The sequence below is a fragment of the Dipteris shenzhenensis genome, chromosome 16, assembly GCF_047967505.1.
Source record: "Dipteris shenzhenensis isolate YYH24624 ecotype China chromosome 16, Dip_SZ_1.0, whole genome shotgun sequence".
Taxonomy (NCBI): domain Eukaryota; kingdom Viridiplantae; phylum Streptophyta; class Polypodiopsida; order Gleicheniales; family Dipteridaceae; genus Dipteris; species Dipteris shenzhenensis.
Window position 1 is genome coordinate 9157105 of NC_141611.1, and position 19754 is coordinate 9176858.

Here is a 19754-nt window from a genome sequence, read left to right on the forward strand (position 1 = left end):
AATCCGCCTGACTCGTGGTCTCGTACTGATTTTTCAAGACCGTCCATGCCTCCTCCGCTGTGGTGACATGTGTTGAATTAATGCCATGACGGAATTACTAACACTGCAGACAATAAAACACAGTGCATCTGCATTTCTTCTTGTCCACGCGAGAATCTCATCCGCAATTGGTACTATCTGTTGTCCTGCATTGGCTGGATCTGGTCTCGGAACCGGCCTCACGTCCACCCCAGTAGCAGTGTCCTAAAGCTCATATGCGCTTAGGATGGCCTTCATCTTGAACTTCCAGAGAGGATAGTTAGAGCCGTCCAACTTTCCACTTTTGCCGAACGGTGGGATTCGCAGTCTTGCGGGCTGGGCCATCTCTCACAATCTGCTCGGAAACAGAAACACACTACCAAATCTTCTTGCTAGAGTCCAGGCTCTGCTGATACCATGTAAGAAAATAATACGTTTGTGCTCAACAGATAACAAGATCTCGTACGCAAGAGAGAAAACAAGATAGTATGGAGAATCAAAAATTTGATTACTGTAGAGCTGATACAATAGATGGCGCTGCCTCCCAACCGTGCGCTCCTATGAAAGAAGCTTCGATGGCATGCCAGAAACAGTAGAAGACGAAGGCTGGATACTAAGGAATCAAGGTTGTTGTAGCCAATGATGAAATGGGCTTCACAGGCTTGCTCTTATATATAGCCACCAGTCATAGTCGGTTAGGCTCAATTGGGTGGCCGACCCAGTCCGCCCAAAACGGTCGACTAGGGGTCGGTCCCGAAATAGGCCACCGACCATACGATAGAACCGGTGCGCAAAATAGAGCAACTGACATATGGTCTCCATTCGACCCACAGCCATCCGAGATCATCTAAGGCTCCAAACGGGCCCCGCAACCCGAGAGTGGGCTGCCCCGGGAAATGCTCCATCTACCCTCAATGCGGTTAGTCAAGGGATGCCTTCCCGCACTTGCATGTAGCTGAGTTGGCGGTGTGCCAACTCTATCTGAAGCCGTCCAGCCATCAGGCCACACATGGCCCCCATCTGGTGTCCAAACCAGGACCTACCGGATAATCGAGCTACTCAAATGCCTTCTTCTCATATGGGGGCTTACAAGTAGAGTTAGCTGGTTCTCCCATAGTTACATGAGAGCGGAGCATTGATATCTAACAAAAACAGTGTAACCTGGCTCTGATACCATTGAAACCAAAAGGTAATTCTTTTCACACAAATTCACCACTTAATCAATTGGAGAAGAAGAACACAATCACACTATGAGAGCGACAGCTGACTAGGTACAATCTCCCCCCCCTAGATGAGTGGCTCACGCTTCCTTATCTAGAGTATTTATGATATTCCACAAAAGCACCAAGGAGCCAAAATTATCCCTCTCATCCAAAAATGAGGGATTTGCTTTACATTGCCATCTTAGGGCCCAAAAATGAATTATGTCCTCCACAAAATATACTGCTCAAACTTGTAATATTAAAACAAATACAAAATTGGCCCATGGCCATTTATAGTGCGATGTGCGACACCTCGATCGATACCCTTGCACTAACTCCAATCCTCGCTATGAGTTCCATCACCTGTACTCAAGCTGCCAATTACATTAGTTATTAACAATCGATTGAACGAATCACCGAATCAACTGATCCCAACATAACCGCCATAATCAAGCACAATAATCAAGCACAACACCAATAACACTAGCGACATCGGTATTAACATGGAATCACCCACAATACCTATTATCTAGCATGGCAAAACACAAGCTAGTCAAGCGTCCCCAACTAACCACACAAAGTATCCACTAGGACCCCCGCCGCGTCTGGTGCGCTCCTATGGAGTACTTTGCCATAGTCACACTCGACTAAAAATAATAATGTCCAAAGCAAGATATATCAGAAATATAATTTTCGTAACACCAAAGCAAGAGGGGGTAGAGAAAGAGGGAGCAAAGGGCAGAAGCAAGAGAGGGCCCAAATTTTGAAAAGTGGAGGGAGATTTAGGCTAGACCAAAACATTGGACCAAAGAAAGAGGGAAAAACCTACGGGTTAAGCAAGGGACTGAATCAAAATTCGCCCAAAAGGGCCCATCTCCTCCTTGAATGACATTTGACAGTGATTTGGGATAGGTACACATGGGAGGAGGGTCAAGCATGGGTTAGAGGGGGGGGTTTGGGTGGACCCTAGTGTAAGGGGAATAGCCAATAGGGGCTCTTTGCATGCCTACCCATCCTTCACCTCAACATGCCATTGCCCCACACCTTGGAGCAATCTCATTGGTACACCTCAAATCCCTCTCAATTGGAGGCCCTTTTGAGACCCCATTTCTCCCCTAATGGAAGTCTTGGCTTATGTATGAAACCCCAAACCGGTGTAGCTAGATTAACCTAACTAGAGTTTGTTTTCATAACCATACCATTGTAATATTCATGCAAATCTCTGCTCAAATGAATGGCTAAAATACTTTGGAAATGTCTTAGTAGTACTTAGGGTCCCTAAAGTACACATTCATCCATAGGAACATAGTAACCTATGGCGGTACAAATAAACAACAATATCATTTACCTCTAAAACCGTCCATCATATTATCATGTCATAAAGAGTGTTATCACCTTAGTAGCTATGACATCTTAAGCAAGAAAATATAAAAGATATAATAACCTTAGTAACAAACTTCAAAACTGAATTACTAGAACTAGCCTATAGAAGACTTTGTCCACTTTAAATACTAGAACTAGCTCATAAAAGACTATATCCACAAGGGAATTCAATATAGTGGGAACGAATTTGTAATACACCAAAATGCAACCACCGCACTTAACAAAATTATGAAAAAGTCTCAAAATCGAACGTCTTTTGAGGCCTACTAATATGGAGAAAAAGGAGACTAGATTCTAGAAACTCACAACCTTGTTCACTAAAGCACACATGATCCCAACTCCCATGGTCTGAGTCTGCCTCACCTATGTTTCTGTCATGCTAGCATCAACATTAAGAGGAATAAACACTACCATAGTTACACTAGGATTACCAATAGTCCCCACAAAAATAATTCCATTCTTGAAAACATGAAAGCATTTAGCATAGTTCGCTGCTCTACTTTGGATTAAGTGCTGTAGCCAAATAACAGTCTCTGCAAAACTGAAGATTGTCTGCAACATGTATGGGTATCCCCTTGCGTTTATTAATCATGGCACAAGCAATAGAGAACTCCTCACTGTGCCCACATAACTCAAATTCCTTCAGATTATATCAGATATGTCCTGATAGCCAACGCAAATCTGGTTCTTGTTGGAATATGGGCCAACCCCCTTGTGTGGTGTGGACTTCACAGAAATATAAAATAGAGCAAACAGTAAAAATGGCCCTTGACACTGGACGACATGTGGCAATTGCGGGGCTTGAATAGTCCCACAAGTGAAAATGTATTCATGTGGACCTATGCATCCCCTCGTCTCTCTCTTCTCTCTCCATTTCATCAAGTAGCCAAGCATATTGTTTCTCTCTCAAATATCCCGCCGGTCCTTTTGGGTCTTAGAGATGACATTGCATGGCTAGGGGACGAGGGAGTGGAACCCCTCGTACCAGATACACCTCTTGTTTACACGCGTCCCTTCTGGGGACTCTACAGTGGTATTAGGGTTGCGGCAAAACTATTAGTGGACTTGTGTGGTGGCTGTTGCACAGCTATGGGTGACAGCTGTCTCTAGATTGGACTGGAATGATCTAGTTTGTCACGGGATATGGCGGAGTATTTGCTGGCGCCAGTCCGACTCTTGCAGAGGTGTCAGGGCACAAGCAATAGCCAACTTCTCACTGTGCCCACATAACTCGAATTCCTTTAGATTATCAGATATGTCCTGTGGCAGCCAATACAAATCTGGTACATATGCTTCTTCCCCTAATTTGAAAGAAAGATCTTCTAGATTTGCATATACATAATTGCTTTGGGAATGTCCTGTATCCCCTACCAAAAACGAATCCGCAATTCGACCAACATCAGTCCAACTCTGTCCTGGCTTCTTCCATGCTTGCTCTTTTAATCTCATTAACTCAACCTGCTTAGCACCTTCCTGCATGTGAGCATCTGCATAGATGTTAGACATCAAGACATAAGCTGCAGCATCCTTTTTATCCAATTTCACTGCATGTTCAAAGGCCCACCTTCCAAGCTCCACATTCCCCCACTTCCGACAAGCACCCAACACAGTATGCCACAACACCAAGGTAGGATGCAACGGCATCTTCTTTATCATCACTACTGCCTTGTCTAATTGGCCTGCACGGCCAAGGAGATCAACCATGCAAGTGTGGTGCTCAATAGTTGGAGTGATGACATATTCTTTGCTCATGGACTCAAAGTATGTCTGGCCCTTCTCCACTAGACCTGCATGACTGCATACAGTAAGAATGCTAAGCAATGTGACCCCACCTGGTTTTATTTTGTCTGCTCTCATCGTGTCAAGCATAGCAAAAACCTTTTCACTCTCTCCTAGCTGGGCATACCCTGCAATAAGTGCATTCCAGGAGACTGCATCTCGAACTGGAAGTTTGTTGAACACTTCCTGTGCTTTTTCAAGCAAGCCACACTTGGCATACATATCAACCAAGGTGCTACCAACAAAAGGATCTCTTTCCAACAACCCCTTTCTCGCAATCTCAGCATGTATTTCTCGGCCCTTGTCTATGGCTCCTACGCTGCCACAAGCTTTCAAGCTACAAACAAATGTGACCGCATCAGGAGAGACGCCCTCGAATTGCATCTGTTCGAAACAATTCAGTGCATCCTCACCAAGGTCATGTTTAGCATACCCTGCGATAAGTGCATTCCAGGAGACTTCATTTCGAGTTGTAAGTTTGTTGAGCACTTCCTGTGCTGTTGCAAGCAAGCCACACTTGGCATACATATCAACCAAGGTGCTACCAACAAAAGGATCTCTTTCCAACAACCCCTTTCTCGCAATCTCAGCATGTATTTCTCGGCCCTTGTGTATGGCTCCTATGCTGCCACAAGCCTTCAAGCTGCAAACAAATGTGACCGCATCAGGAGAGACACCCTCCAATTGCATCTGTTCGAAACAGTTCAGTGCATCCTCACCAAGGTCATGTTCAGCATACCCTGCGATAAGTGCATTCCAGGAGACTGCATTTCGAATTGGAAGTTTGTCGAACACTTCCTGTGATTTTGCCAGCAAACCACACTTGGCATACATATCAACCAAGGTGCTACCAACAAAAGGATCTCTTTCCAACAACCCCTTTCTTGCAATCTCAGCATGTATTTCTCGGCCCTTGTCTATGGCTCCTATGCTGCCACAAGATTTCAAGCTGCAAACAAATGTGACCACATCAGCAGAGACACCCTCCAATTGCATCCGTTCAAAACAGTTCAGTGCATCCTGCCCAAGGTCATATTCAGCATACCCTGCGGTTAGTGCAGTCCATGAGACTGCATCTCGAACTGGAAGTTTGTCGAACACTTCCTGTGCTTTTGCATGCAAGCCACATTTAGCATACATATCAACCAAGGTGTTACCAACAAATGGGTTTATCTCCAACAACCCCTTTCTCGCAATCTCAACATGTATTTCTCGGCCCTTCTCTATGGCTCCTGTGCTGCCACAAGCTTTCAAACTGCAAACAAATGTGACCGCACTTGGAGAGACGCCCTCCAATTGCATCTGTTCAAAACAGTTCAATGCGTCCTGACCAAGGTCATGTTCAGCATACCCTGCAATAAGAGCATTCCAGGAGACTGCATCTCGAGCTGGAAGTTTATTGAACACTTCCTGTGCTTTAGCAAGCAAGCCACACTTCGCATACATATCAACCAAGATGCTACCAATAAAAGGATCTCTTTCCAACATCCCCTTTCTCGCAATCTCAGCATGTATTTCTTGGCCCTTGTCTATGGCTCCTATGCGCCCACAAGCTTTCAAGCTGCAAACAAATGTGACCGCATCAGGGGAGACGCCCCCCAATCGCATCTGTTCAAAACAGTTCAGTGCATCCTCACCAAGGTCATGTTCAGCATACCCTGCGATAAGTGCAGTCCATGAGACTGCATCTCGAACTGGAAGTTTGTCGAACACTTCCTGTGCTTTTGCAAGCAAGCCACACTTGGCATACATAGCAACCAAGGTGCTGCCAACAAAAGGGTCTCTTTCAAACAACCCCTTTCTCGCAATCTCAGCATGTATTTTGAGGCCCTTGTCTATGGCTCCTATGCTGCCACAAGCTTTCAAGCTGCAAACAAATGTGACCGCATCAGGAGAGACGCCCTCCAATTGCATCTGTTCTAAACAGTTCAGTGCATCTTGACCGAGGTCATGTTCAGCATACCCTGCGATAAGTGTGTTCCAGGAGACTGCATTTTGAATTGGAAGTCTGTCGAACACTTCCTGTGCTTTGGCAAGAAAGCCACACTTGGCATACATATCAACCAAGGTGGTACCAACAAAACGATCTCTTTCCAACAACCCCTTTCTCGCAATCTCAGCATGTATTTTGAGGCCTCTTTCTGTATCTTTCAGCTTGGCACAAGCCTTTAGTAAGGCCACATACGTATGCCCACTAGGAATTACACAATCCTCCTGCATTTTATGGTGCAGTACGAAGGCATGCTCTAACTCCCCACATTCAATATAACCTGTGATGAGAGAAGTCCAGGAATACTCATTCCGATCAACCAACTTATCAAAAACCTGCTGGGCATCCCACATGCTTCCAACTTCCACCAACATGGGGACGAGGTAGTTCCCGAGTGCCTTATGAGTTTCCAGCCTACTTTTGCGCAGGTAGGCATGCAAGCGCAGGGCATACGCTGCATTTTTGTGTTTTCTGCACTTGCGCAAGATGCGTGTCAAGTTTTCAACCGAAGGCGGATGGGGCATGCGTTCCAATGAAGAGAGTGCCTCCTCTAAGCTAAGCTCTGGGAGTTGTACTATGGGGCTGTGCATGGACTTGTTTGCAGTCTCCATTTTGAGGAGCGTGCCTTTAACACAACTTGGATTGTACCAGCCGTCTATCCATGGCGACTCCTTGGCGGGTTTTTGCTTGCAATCAGGAGCTCTTGCTACAGGTGACAGGAGACACTTCAGAATTCAATCTAGAGCTAAAAAAGGATCGAGTTCAACTCCTGCCATAAGCGCTCAGTACTTCACCGATCGTGTATACGCTTGCATGGGGGAGGAGCAAAAAACTAAAGCATTGGTGAGACGACAGACAGGGGAATAGATGCATATCAATTCTCCATATCATTGTTGCGGATATAGCACGATACTTGTCATCTTGGAAAGCTCACATATATTTCGGTCAACCACACAATGATGTAATGATTGATGTAAGTCATGTCTTTTCTCATTTTTGCAGAGAGCAAGGGCCTGTAAGCATCGATCATTATAACTCCCTCAGTAAGGATCTCCTTGAGAAATATGTGGACCAAAGTCATGAGGGACACATTTCTCATCTCAGTGTACGCAGGAAAGCAGTCATATGTGACATTATACCATTGGAAGTACCTCAAGCAATTGAAGACGATTACAAGGTGGTTAGTCCAGCAGATCCTGTAAAGCTACTTTTGTTATAAATCACAGCAATGGTGTTGCACTATACTATTAGAGAATGTGGCTTATTGAGCGTGATCGAGTCCCTCACTCGGTCCTGGGCTATGGTTGTGTACACAAGCGAGTGATCGGACCAGTAGACATAGTTTGTGCTGTGCGCTCGGCGTTTGTCTCGTTTGCCGCGCACCCATATGTGGTCTAACGTCGAGCCATAAATTGTAGTTGGTTGGTCGATTAGTTGGTACATGTTTTGCTTTTTCATGTACGTTGCAAGTGTACATATGTTTTGCTCGTTCTTTTTACAGCAAATGTTGAAGTTACCAACTATGTACGTAAGCTCTCTTGGGTTCGTCTCTTGTAGAAGTTGCTCAAGAACTTCCACAAGTTTTCTTGTGCTAGCTTTTGGTGATTTGTACATGTTCACCACTATGAAGTTGGTGCAATGCGGTCTCTTGAAAGTGGTTAGCAAACACTCAATGTCTTCGTTGTATATGAACTTGTTACTTACTACTCCCTTGTAAAATGTGCCTATGCCTAAGCCCCTCGTACCGATGATCGAAGAATGTGTGGGCAGTGAGCACGCGGCATTCGATGTTGCGCACAATTCTTGCAAGCATAACACAAAAGCAACGCGGATGCTGGTCGACGAGGCGATTTTGTTGCAGTGAGCTATGAACAATCATGTGTTCAACGATTGCAACGATAGCACATCAGGCTCTAGTGCATCTGCTTGGTTTGCCAAGCACGGGTTTCGCGTAGACAAGCTAGCTCTTCTATCACTGCTCGATCAACTTTTATGTGCGATTGTTGCAAAGGTTGCAACATGTATAGATTTGCGGGGTCACGGACACGAGATAGCCCTGTGTACACTAGACCGTGGGCCTTTATCTCGGAGGGATCAAATGCAAGGGAGTCCATGGAGAGTCCTTATGCACGGTGGATTGTTCTTGCAGCAACAGGTTGAATAGGGAATTGGCACCTGCATACAGTGTTGAGATGATTTTTACCGACTTGGAATTCACGTGATATTTGCAAGATTGGTGTCCATGCTCTCGAAATATCTTCTGTATATAAGTGGGAATGAGCTAATCTTGTTTTCTTGCCTGCTTGTGGATTCGTAAATTCAATCCATACAATTGGAGGTGTTTTCTCCATTGTTGCATCCCTGAACATGGCATCAGCACCGTTCACTAGACCATCGGGTATGTCAAGGTTACTGCCACAAAGCTCAACTATCATGCCAGGTTTCAGAAGTAAATCTTTGTGGAGGCCCTTGGTTGATTTAGTGTCCGGTGGGAGTCTAATTGTTTTGCTGCATGTTTTGTGTCTGATATCTTTTGCTTGGATGCAAAAAGGAGTCGTTGCTAATCTTGTGAATATGTCATGGTTGTGTGCGTCTTTCGCTGCATTTGTGAAGAAAAGATAAGAGATTTTTGTCGTGTCAAGTAGTTGTTGACAATATAGGGAGTTAAGATTGTCGATGTCACCTGAACTGTGTGTTCGAGCTCTTAAGCAATTTAGTTGTTTAATGAATTGGCTATTTTTTTGGCGCATGGGCACGTCGAGCTCATAGTATAGCACATTGTCCCTCCAAACAGATGGGGACGTTGCTAGCGCGAATTGTTTACATGAGAAAATCCAATTGTCCTTCGTGGGGCTTGCTTGGCACAAGTCTCCGCATAATAGTATGTCCACTCCTCCGAAAGGTTGCAGGTGTTTGTGTTTGATTTCGCGCACGCACATGTCTGCTGCAATGAAAGTGTTTTGCCTAACTAGTGAAATCTCATCCGATAACAATTAATTGTACATCTTTGTACAATTGTGATAATGTTTGTAGCTTCTCTATGGACAAGCTTTTATATGCACACGCAAACAACAGTAAGTGTAGCGCGGAATGAATGGTAGTCCCACCTATGTTGTATGTAGCTTTGCCAATGTATGCTAAGAGCAAGATTTTAGGGAGCTCGATGTCGGTCACATGCTGTCGTGAGTAGTGACAAACCAAAGCTTATACTATGAGCAACAATGTGAATGTTTTGCATGTGCCAACGTCGTGTGAGAGGAAAAGAAAAATAGGTGTTGTCTTGTTTAGTCTTTTTTTCAGCAGTATGTCTTCAAGCAGTAGCCGTTGTTTGGTGTTTAGTTTTTCTAACTGATCATAGTACTCAATGTTGGGCATACATGCGAACGTGAAGTCAGCTAGACTGTTGTGGTGGCCAGTTTTGCGAAGTCCATCAATCTCAACACGCAAGTTGAGAGTACCCTCAACGAAAGCAGAACGGAAGAGGGAGAGAGACAAACACAGAGCCACACAAGTTTTTGGTGGGTGGAGAACACCCTAATCTTCTTTTTCATTCATTTATATATGTGTTTGAGTATTGTACATAACCGGGGTAAAGGCACAGTGACCTTTAACCCCCACAACCTCCCATTTAAAGGACAATGTACCTTTAAGGGAGAATAACCAGTGAGCATACTATCCAATGCCCATCAATACACGACAATAGACTCTTCGTCAGCATATCCGTAGAGTTATCATCTGTATGAACCTTAACAAGCTCTATGCGCTTGTCCTCAAGTACCTCCCTGATGAAATGGTACCTGACCTCAATGTGTTTGGTCTTTGCATGAAAGACCGGATTCTGTGCTAGCTGTGCTAGCTGAATAGCACTCATGGAATCACTATGCAATGTCGGTACACCTGTATGAATCCCCAAATCTCCCACTAGTCGATCAAGCCATATAGCCTCCTTGCAACCCTCTGTGGCTGCAACATACTCAACCTCTGTGGTAGACAAAGTAATGCACTTTTGTGCACGAGACATCCACGACATTGCACCACCTGCAAAGGTGAACACATAACCAGAAGTGGATCTCCTACTATCCACATGCCCTGCATAGTTTGAATCTATGTACCCAAGTACACGCATGTCTCCTCTACCAACGCAGATGCACATCTCCTTGGTACCCTTCATGTACCTCATGATGCACTTAACTACCTCCCAATGCCTCTTTCCTGGATTAGCCATATACCGGCTAACAACTCCCACTACAAATGCAATGTCTAGTCTAGTAGCTATCATAGCATACATAAGACTCCCAACTACTGATGTGTAAGGAACCTTGGCCGTCATGGCCCTCTCCTCATCTAATTTGGGACTATCTGTATGACTCAGTTTCACATATGGAGGCAATGGAGTACTCATTGCCTTCCCCCCCTCCATATTGAAACGCTGCAATACTTTTGTAACATACTCCTTCTGTGAAAGCCAAAGGGGTTTCCTACTCCGATCACTCGTGATGCGCATACCAAGAATATGACCTGCAAGTCCCAAATCCTTCATATCAAAGGCCTCATGCAACTTGGCCTTTCATGCATCTAGCTCATAAGTATTCTTGCTAGCCAATAGCATATCATGCATATATAGTGCCAGGAGTATCAGGCTCTTATCCTTAGCCCTTTTAGTGTAGAGGCAGTGATCAATTTCACTCCTTCTAAAACCTTGGACCGAATGAAAGCATCAAACTTCTAATACCATTCTCTAGGCACTTGCTTAAGACCATAGAGACTCTTCTTCAGCTTGCAAAACTAAATGCTCTTTGCCCTTTTCTTCAAAGCCTTCCGACTGCACCATGTAAATTTCCTCATGCGAATCCCCATGCAAGAAAGCTATCTTGACATCCATCTGCATAAGCTCCATATCCTATGGTGCCACAAGGCCAAGCATGCATCTAAGTGTGGTCATCTTCACCACTGGAGAGAATATCTCATCAAAGTCCACACCTTTCTCTTGCTTGACCCTTTAGCGACCAAACGGGCCTTGTACCTAGGCACATCATCACCTGTGACCTTTATCTTGTAGACCCATTTACATGGCAATGCTTTCTTTCCATGTGGCAAAGAAACCAAGTCCCAAGTCTTATTCTTCATAAGTGAACTCATCTCTGATTGCATAGCATACTCCCACTTGCATTGATCCTCGCACATCATAGCCTATATGTAGCAAGAAGGCTCCCCGCAATCAGTAAGCATCACATAGTCTACCCCTGGAACAAACCTATCAAGTAGTCTAGACACTCTAGATGATCTTCTCAAGGGCATTTCAGCTTGCTGTCCCACCTGCATATCAGCCACATTTGGCTCATCATTTCCACCAATAGATGATCCATCATCTACCCTTGATTGTATACCTTTGGGAGTACTTGGTGGTACCATTTCTTGCACATTTGGTGCATGGACAGCTTGCTGTCTATCAACATATGTAGGTGGATTCACGTCCTGGAAAGTGGTTCTCCTCATTTTCACATCCCTCATGGGTGCCTTATGCATCTTCTTCTCATTGAAGACTACATCATGGCTACGTATGATCTTCTTTACTTCTAGATCTCAGAGACAATAGCCCATCTCTCCACTTTCACCATAACCTAGAAAGATGCATTTCCTAGACTTAGGATCTAGCTTCTTTCAAAGCTCTTTTGGCACATGTGCATATGCCTCACACCTAAATATATGCAAATGAGAGTAAGAGGGCTTCTTGCCACTCCATGCCTCTTCAGGAATAGCACCATCCAAACTCTTACTAGGTGATCTATTGATCACGTGCACTGCAGTCTTCATTGCCTCAGCCCAAAAACCACCAAAAAGACTTGCATTGGAAAGCATGCATTGCAACCTTTCTTGAATGGTACGGTTCATCTTTTCTGCAACTGGATTTTGCTCTAGAGTATGAGGGGATGTGAGCTCCCTCTTAATCCCACGTGTATCACAGAAATGTTGAAAGTCATGAGAGAGATACTCTCCAGCATTGTCAGTCTGTAGGCATTTAAGCGTTCTACCTGACTGATTCTCAACCAAGGCTAGCCATTTCTGAAATACCTGGAACACATCACTCTTCCGAGCTATAGCATAAGCCCACACTTTCCTAGTTGCATCATCAATGAATGTCACATAATATTCAGCCCCACCTAATGACCGTGCAGGCATGGGACCACATACATCTGAATGCACCAAATCAAGCTTTCCAAACTCTTTCTTTCTCCTTCTTTTATGGGCTGATTTAGTCTGCTTCCCATAGAGACAGTGCTCACAAAATTCAAAATCAGAGAAACTCAAATGCAGTACATAACCCAAACGGCAAAACATCAGGCACACAAATCTTTTCATTCCGGAACAGCAAGCCGTTCCTAATCATCCACTGACCTCCCGCCGCCTGTATCCTAGGTGGCACAATCCCTGAGTCCTAGTCATCCGGGTATACGTAGGACTCTGTCTCTTGTGAAGCATACCTTTTATTGGCCTAAGATGCGTGCATTTATTGAGAACTATGTAGTAGGTTGCCAGGTTTGTCAGGTTACTAAGGCAGAATGCCTTAGAAGCGCGGGCTTATTACAGCCTTTACAGATTCCAGGTAATAAATGGGAAAGTATTTCCATGGATTTTATTACTGGTTTGCCTCGAACGTGCAAGGGTCATGAGTTTCATCCCATTTTGGCTCATATGGCCCAACCGGCAATGCCATAAAGAAGTGCTTGGCTGCTCGGTTATCGCAACAACATGATCAAGCACCCCTGATACATGTAACGGATACAAAGTCCCACACTTGGCACCCGGGGCCAAAAGCATAGAGCCCTTCTAAATTTTCCAACTCCCAGAACCAAAGATGGTCTGAAAACCAGCATCATCTAGCTGAACCGTTGAAATGAGACTCTTGGTCAGCTTAGGCACATGTCTCACATTTTTCAAAATAAATGCAGACCCATTTGCAAAAGAAAACTTTATGTCACCTACTCCCACTATGTCACATGCATAGTCATTTCCAAGATGCACACTAACCTGTCTTTCCACTGTCATAAGTGGAGAACCATTTCCTATGGGGAGTAACATGGAATGAAGCACTAGAATCCAAAATCCAATCCTGGGAATATGCATCATCTGAAGTGGTAAGCAACTCTGTAGATAAACTAGACATGAAGAGAATGTCATTGTCACTATCATGTGTGACTGCATTGATCTCCTCGATCTTCACTTTTTCTTTGTCCTCCCTTGGACTCTTTTCCTTTTGATTTGCACCCTAATTTGCATTCTTTTTCTTATGCTTTTGCTCTCTTTTAAGCTTGTAACAATCCTTTTTCATGTGGCCCTTCTTGCCACAATAGTGACACTCAATGTTTCGTGCCCTGGACTTACTACGGGACTTCCCTCTTTCCCCTTGGACTGTGATCTGCCCCTTTGCACATTTAAGGCTGCATCCTACTTGTTGCCTTCCATTGACTTCCATCTTATATCCTCGGCCAACAAGCTACCAACCACATCATCAAAGTTCAATACTCCACCAGGTGCAGAGTTACTGATAGCAGTACGGAAAGTATCCCATGAGGATGGTAATCAGCATAAGAGAAATATTGCCCTCATTTCCGCATCAAAATTCAGCTTTTGGGCTTAAAGCTGACTGAAAATGATATTAAATTCATTCAAGTGTAAAGCTATGGATACTTCCTCCTTCATGTGTAGCTCAAACAATCTCTTCATGAGATAGAGTTTATTTGAGGCAGTCTCTTTCTCATATGTAGCACACAGCTTCTTCCATAAAGCTTCTGTAGTCTTTTCAGTGACTACTATGAAATAAACTATCTCCCCAAGATGAAGTCTAATGGTAGACTTTGCCAATGCATCCAACTCATTCCATTCATCTGTGGACATAGCTGCAGGCTTAGCTGCAATCCCTTGCAAGGGTTTTATATCTGCTTCTTTTGAATAAGCACATCCCTTATCTGTTCTTTCCACAAAGAAAAGTTTGTCCCATCAAACTTTTAATGGTGAAAAATTCCTTTTCAGACATGGAAGAGGATGCCATGATGCAAATTAAGCAAAATCCCAAATGCTGGTGCCTGCAAAAGAGAATCACACCAAATACCAAGTGTACCCAAATGTGTATGCTACAATAGAGTGAAATATCACCAAAACTCAAAGCTCAAAGCATCAAAAGATACAGCTGACTCATGAATGTGCATGTACTATGCATCCATATGAGCAAATCTAGCCAAAAGAAAATGCCAACTACAATGGCAATCCAAAATGCCAATAAGTGCCAAATGGCTCAAGCATAAACACCGTCCATAGACATATGCATTAATAATATCTCATCCAAGAGAGCATAACACTATCAGTGCATCAACTACAATGTGTCAAAGATGTCCCTCAGCATAAAATAGCATCCATGTGCAAAGCATCCATAAAAAATAGCATCCCACAAGGCAATCTGGGCCTATTAGTGCATCCAGTAAGGATCACAATGCATCTAAATGGCCTATAAATCATCCACTGCAACCCAATGCACACCACGAATGAGTGTACATGGCTCAAACTACAACCAGAGTGATCTGCATAAGGTATACTCAAGAAATCATGGTCCCACGGCAATGACCGCTACTAAAAATAGAACCTGAGATGCCTCAAAACATGGGTGCCATTGCATAATCGGACTCAGCAAGACAATATGATATCTCTCTTAGGTAGGGGTTTTTAGGTATCCAAAACGCAATGGGACAAATGGTTTGGAAACCGTGGTCCCAATCACTAGGTCCAATACACGGACTAAAAAACGTTTTTGGAAACTGAACTGTTTGTAAACTCCACCGGAGTGCGAATGATGAGCAACATAGAAGTTTTAGGACCTCCTGAGTCCACCGAAACTAACAGATCTGCAAATGGTTGCTCCAAACTTAAGTTCCAATACCCGGGCAGAAAAACGTTGAAACTGACACAATGAGTCAGAAATTCAACGAAATGATCCCAAATTCAAGAATGAAGGTGTTTCCAAGATCAGGCTCTCAAAACCACTTCGCAAAATCAAAGTGACTTTTCCAAAGGTTTCTTCAAGGTTCTGCGCACTCGGATGCAAGTAAAATCACCCACAAAGCTTCCCACAGAGCTTCTCCTTCCTCCCACAGAGTTGCTGAGCTTCTAGGCATTCACACACGCTCAGCTAGATCACCCGGGCTCTGATACCAGTTGAGAGTGCTCTCAACGGAAGTAGAACGGAAGAGGGAGAGAGAGAAACAGAGAGCCACACAAGTTTTTGGTGGATGCAGAACACCCTAATCTTCTTTTCTCCTTCTTTTTCATTCATTTATATATGTGTTTGAGTATTGTACATAACCGGGGTAAAGGCACAGTGACCTTTAATCCCCACACAAGTCAAAGTCGTGGGAATAAGTTTTTATAGATCTTAATGTGCTTGTCGATGTAGGCAGTGTTGTCTCATTGTTGGCTTGGATCTCTAGTAGTGTCTCTGTGTTGAATTTTTTTTATTGGTTTCTATTATTTGTTGTTGCTGGGTGTAAAAGTCATGCCACGTCGGCATTTCATCACTTCCTTGAGGCTCTGCACCTGCAAAAGGTAAATATAGCAAACAAAGCTCTCTGTAGTGGTTTTCGGGAGCTTTTGTTTTGCTATAATTATTAAATCGGACGATCATTTTCTGTTTCCTTTTTTTTAATGTGCTTGTTGTTGTTGTGTACAAGCTTGCGAATTCTGCAAGGCATAGGTGATGCAAGTGAATTAGTCTGTGGATGTACTTTGTGATTATGTTTGGCGCAAAAACGTCGGTGCTTCGTGGGCTCATCTTTTCCAGCTACAAGCACTATTTTAGTAGCATCATGTGTTCTTCGAGCGGGCTTGTGTTGATGTAACAAAATTCTCTTGACGTGCTTGTCAACTTCAACGATAGCATTAGGTACACAGCTTGTTGTGAGCTAATGTGTTGCGTGTTTAAGATTGACCTTGACAAATCCTTTTGACCATTTACATGAAGCCCAAACAAATTTAATGCAGACATTGATCCTTTAAAGGAAAATGTCCACTAACCCTTCCGGAGTCATGTTACCTCAACTTGAGCATAACAATTTCAGTGAAGAAAGATGTTCGAGTTCTCTTAATGTCCTTACATAGAAACCAGTGTATAACACTGTGGCATACCTACATAATTCAATTGAGGGTGTTGCACCAACAATTGGCAACTAGGCCACAGCATGAGATCTTGCCAACATTGTTGACTTTACGTATGTGCTCGTTCGTTGGTGCTCCTGCTTGCAAGCTTTGTTGGAGCGCTTGCTTGACAGCCTCGGATGTTGCTTGATCAATCTTTATCATGTACGAAGTGCGTACGAAGTGCAGTACGCAATTGCCCCGTGCGCGTTGATGACGAACTGGATGTCCATGTTAGCACCCCATAGCTTGGCAATAGCTGGATAAAAATAATTTGTGTAGATGTCTTTCGGATGCGTGCATAAGAATAGAGTTGGTTGCACAATGCTAGATTGTAGGACCGCAAGGTATTCTTTCTCTGACAATGAGAGGGAGTGCAGCAGCTTCTTGTAGTCAAGAGTCTCGACACTATTTTCTTCCAAGAAATAAGTAGTTTTTTTGTAGTTTTTTTTGTGCATAGCAAAGAATGCTAAGTCTTGTGGCGGGTGAAGAACTCTTGTTAAGCGCATGGGAGGCTATGGGAAGTGAAAGTGGCACTTTCCACCAATATTCTTGCACGTCTTTCTACGTAAGTGTTTCTAGATGTCCTTGTTTGCTAGCAAGAGTTTTGTGGTGTCTGTGCATATGTGTTTGTTAACAAATTCTTCTGTTGAAGCGTCAGAGGACTTGTTGCAAGTGGGGGCATCCTTGATCCAAAGCAATTAGTCATGCTGGCTCCTTCTATTTTGAAACTCTGTCACAAAGAAGAAGTCGAGCACTCTACCAAGAATTGAACAATCTTGCTTGAGCACTGTCTTCATTGATTGGAATTTGTGTACATAGTACCTTGCAGTTGTCACGGGGTCGGAACGAATGAGATCGTGCAAGCTTTCACTCGTTGGATGTGGATCGCTGGTGTCTGCATCTCCTCTTCAGAGTTTGTGAAGGCATTGCAGTAGTGGCTCCTAGTTCTTCTCTGCAGCAGAGAAAGTGAGGAAGAAAGTGGGAGGGTGGAAGAGGTTTTGTTTCAACCTGTGCTTGTAGTCAAAGGAAGTGCGAAGGCAAGCAAAGTCATGAAATCCGATTTTGGATTGCAGTAGCTGTTCGATATTTGTGTTTTGCACAACATCTTTTGCTTGTATTGTTTGTCCACGCAATTGGGCTTTACGCATTCGAACCCAACAAGAAGAAAGAACTTGTCCAACAAGTGCTTTTATTGTTTTATAAAAAAGGTTTCCAATCGACATTGCAAAACATCTATCCTCATTCATTAGCTCCCAACGTGCAATGTCTTAGTAGGAAGTGCAGCCGAGGAAGTTGTACTGTCTACTGTGCCCGTAGAAAAGGCTTGGAAATGTAAGCTCCTCACAATATTTATCTCTGAAAATGCTTAACGGTGAAAATCGTTGGCTCGGAGCTACATTGATTGTTTTGTCCTCGTAGTCAACCACTTGCTGATCAGTTGAGTAAATCCCATGGACAAGGGTGTCTGTTGGTATGTCGTCTTCCTTTTCCGGCAGCAACTCATTGAGTGCACGCAAAGTTAGTGTGGATCGCACAAGTCCACTCATGTGCACGCAAAGTTAGTGTGCGTCGCACAAGGCCACTCATGTAGCTATGTGTGTATTCCAACTTTCGCTTTAAAGCGACCATTATCGTTGAACAATCGTACAAGAAACGCGGCAGTACAGTTTACGCTCTGTCAACGTCGGCAAAAACAATGACTACAGCGCCGTGAAGTCCAACTCGTCCTTCATATGTGAGCTCTCGAATTTGTGCAAAAGGAATTCTTATTGCGATCAATCGTGTCTCTAAGGCCGTTAATATGCTTGGGTACTATTTTCACGTACTCATAGGCATACTTTTGCATGAGAATCTTGGGACTTTGCCCTTGCAAATTTGCGTGTGACACAGCTTACAAAGAAGATAGCATGAGAGATCGTTAGCTAGCATGAGGTTGTGCTGAGCCATAAAGGTTGACGTCGAAAGAGTTTTTCTTCGCATCTTCGCTTTGAAACCCAGAGTCCCACAACATTTACAAGCAAAAGAAGGTGTATCTTCAATGATGTGCATATATCTTGCAATAGCTTTGCTTTCGCCAGGCAACGTTCGTCCGCATGCATCATTAGTTTGTGATTCTACTCATTGCATGCCTTGGTTGTCTTGCGGTTGACGTGAACGTAGCTGGTTCTCACAATCGTTGCTTGCAGGTACACATATTGCGGAGAGGGTGTAATCTTTCCTTTTTTTGTATGTCCGTTTCACGATAGCTTGAAACGAATGCTTGGTCTGTGGGAATTCTTGCAGTTGTTGATGTGCAATTTCTTTTGCTATCGCATTTGGCATGCTTTGCACCAACGATAGCAAAGGGGCTTCCTCCGCTGTGCTCCAAGTAGCATAAGGTCTCCTGCGAGCTTGTTCGTGGAGTGGTGATATCCAGATGGACAAACTATCTCATTAACAATTAATGTTTTCAATGTGCCTTTGCTATTAGAGACAATGAAAGCCATCCATAGACCCATAGCATCTAGCCAGAGAACCTCAAATGAGCATTCGAGCTCCATGCGCAAGCGCACAAGGCAATCGTGCAATAGTGCGCGCGAGTTGTGACAATTTTTCATCACAATCTTAATAAGTTGAAGGCATGTGGAATTTGGATTTGCCTCATACAATTGTTGGAACAACTCCTTCCAAGGAGGTACCAAGCATGGTGCTTGCAAGAAAATAGAGTTGTGCAACACTAATAGTAGCTGGTCGTATGTTCGTGATGGGAAAAAATCAAGCAAGCAAAGTAGTAAGTCATAGTTGTTTGGATGCGATAGTTTGAAGATGTCGCATCGTTTCTCATCGTACACTTGCATATCCACTTGAGCTGCCATTAGGCTAGACTAAAATACTTGTTTTTTGACACAGCATTGAACACATGCACTCAGGATAAACTTGTTTGAGAGAGTCAAGCAAAATAGCTTACATAGCATGAAGTTGGGAAAAGAGTACAAGATGTTGTTGCATAAATCACTTTATGTGTTTGGCTCAAAAGCAACCAAGTGGCCTGAGCTATTGATGGTGAAACTTCCACTAGGTCGCATGCCAAGGAGCATCGAGCGAACACTGAGGACACTCTCGCGATACAACTCTAAGAAAGGTGTAGGAGTCCCAAGCAAAGCATCCACATGCGCACCACGGATCGTCACTACTACGTTTGGGCTGGCGCGGAGGTA

The 19754-nt window shown here is 43.9% G+C and overlaps 1 protein-coding gene across 1 annotated transcript; it reads right to left on the reverse strand.

Moving 5' to 3' along the window:
- Positions 1-3283: 3283 nt before the first annotated feature.
- On the reverse strand, positions 3284-7355 carry LOC147892515 (pentatricopeptide repeat-containing protein At2g27610-like). Its single transcript, XM_087387069.1, has one exon. It carries the CDS (start codon positions 6981-6983, stop codon positions 3738-3740), a length of 3246 nt encoding a protein of 1081 aa, XP_087243195.1. The 5' UTR covers positions 6984-7355; the 3' UTR covers positions 3284-3737.
- Positions 7356-19754: the final 12399 nt, after the last annotated feature.

Bases quoted from the DNA above. Each gene is read 5' to 3' on its own strand.
- LOC147892515 (XM_087387069.1), bottom strand. From the start codon at position 6,983: ATGGAGACTGCAAACAAGTCCATGCACAGCCCCATAGTACAACTCCCA.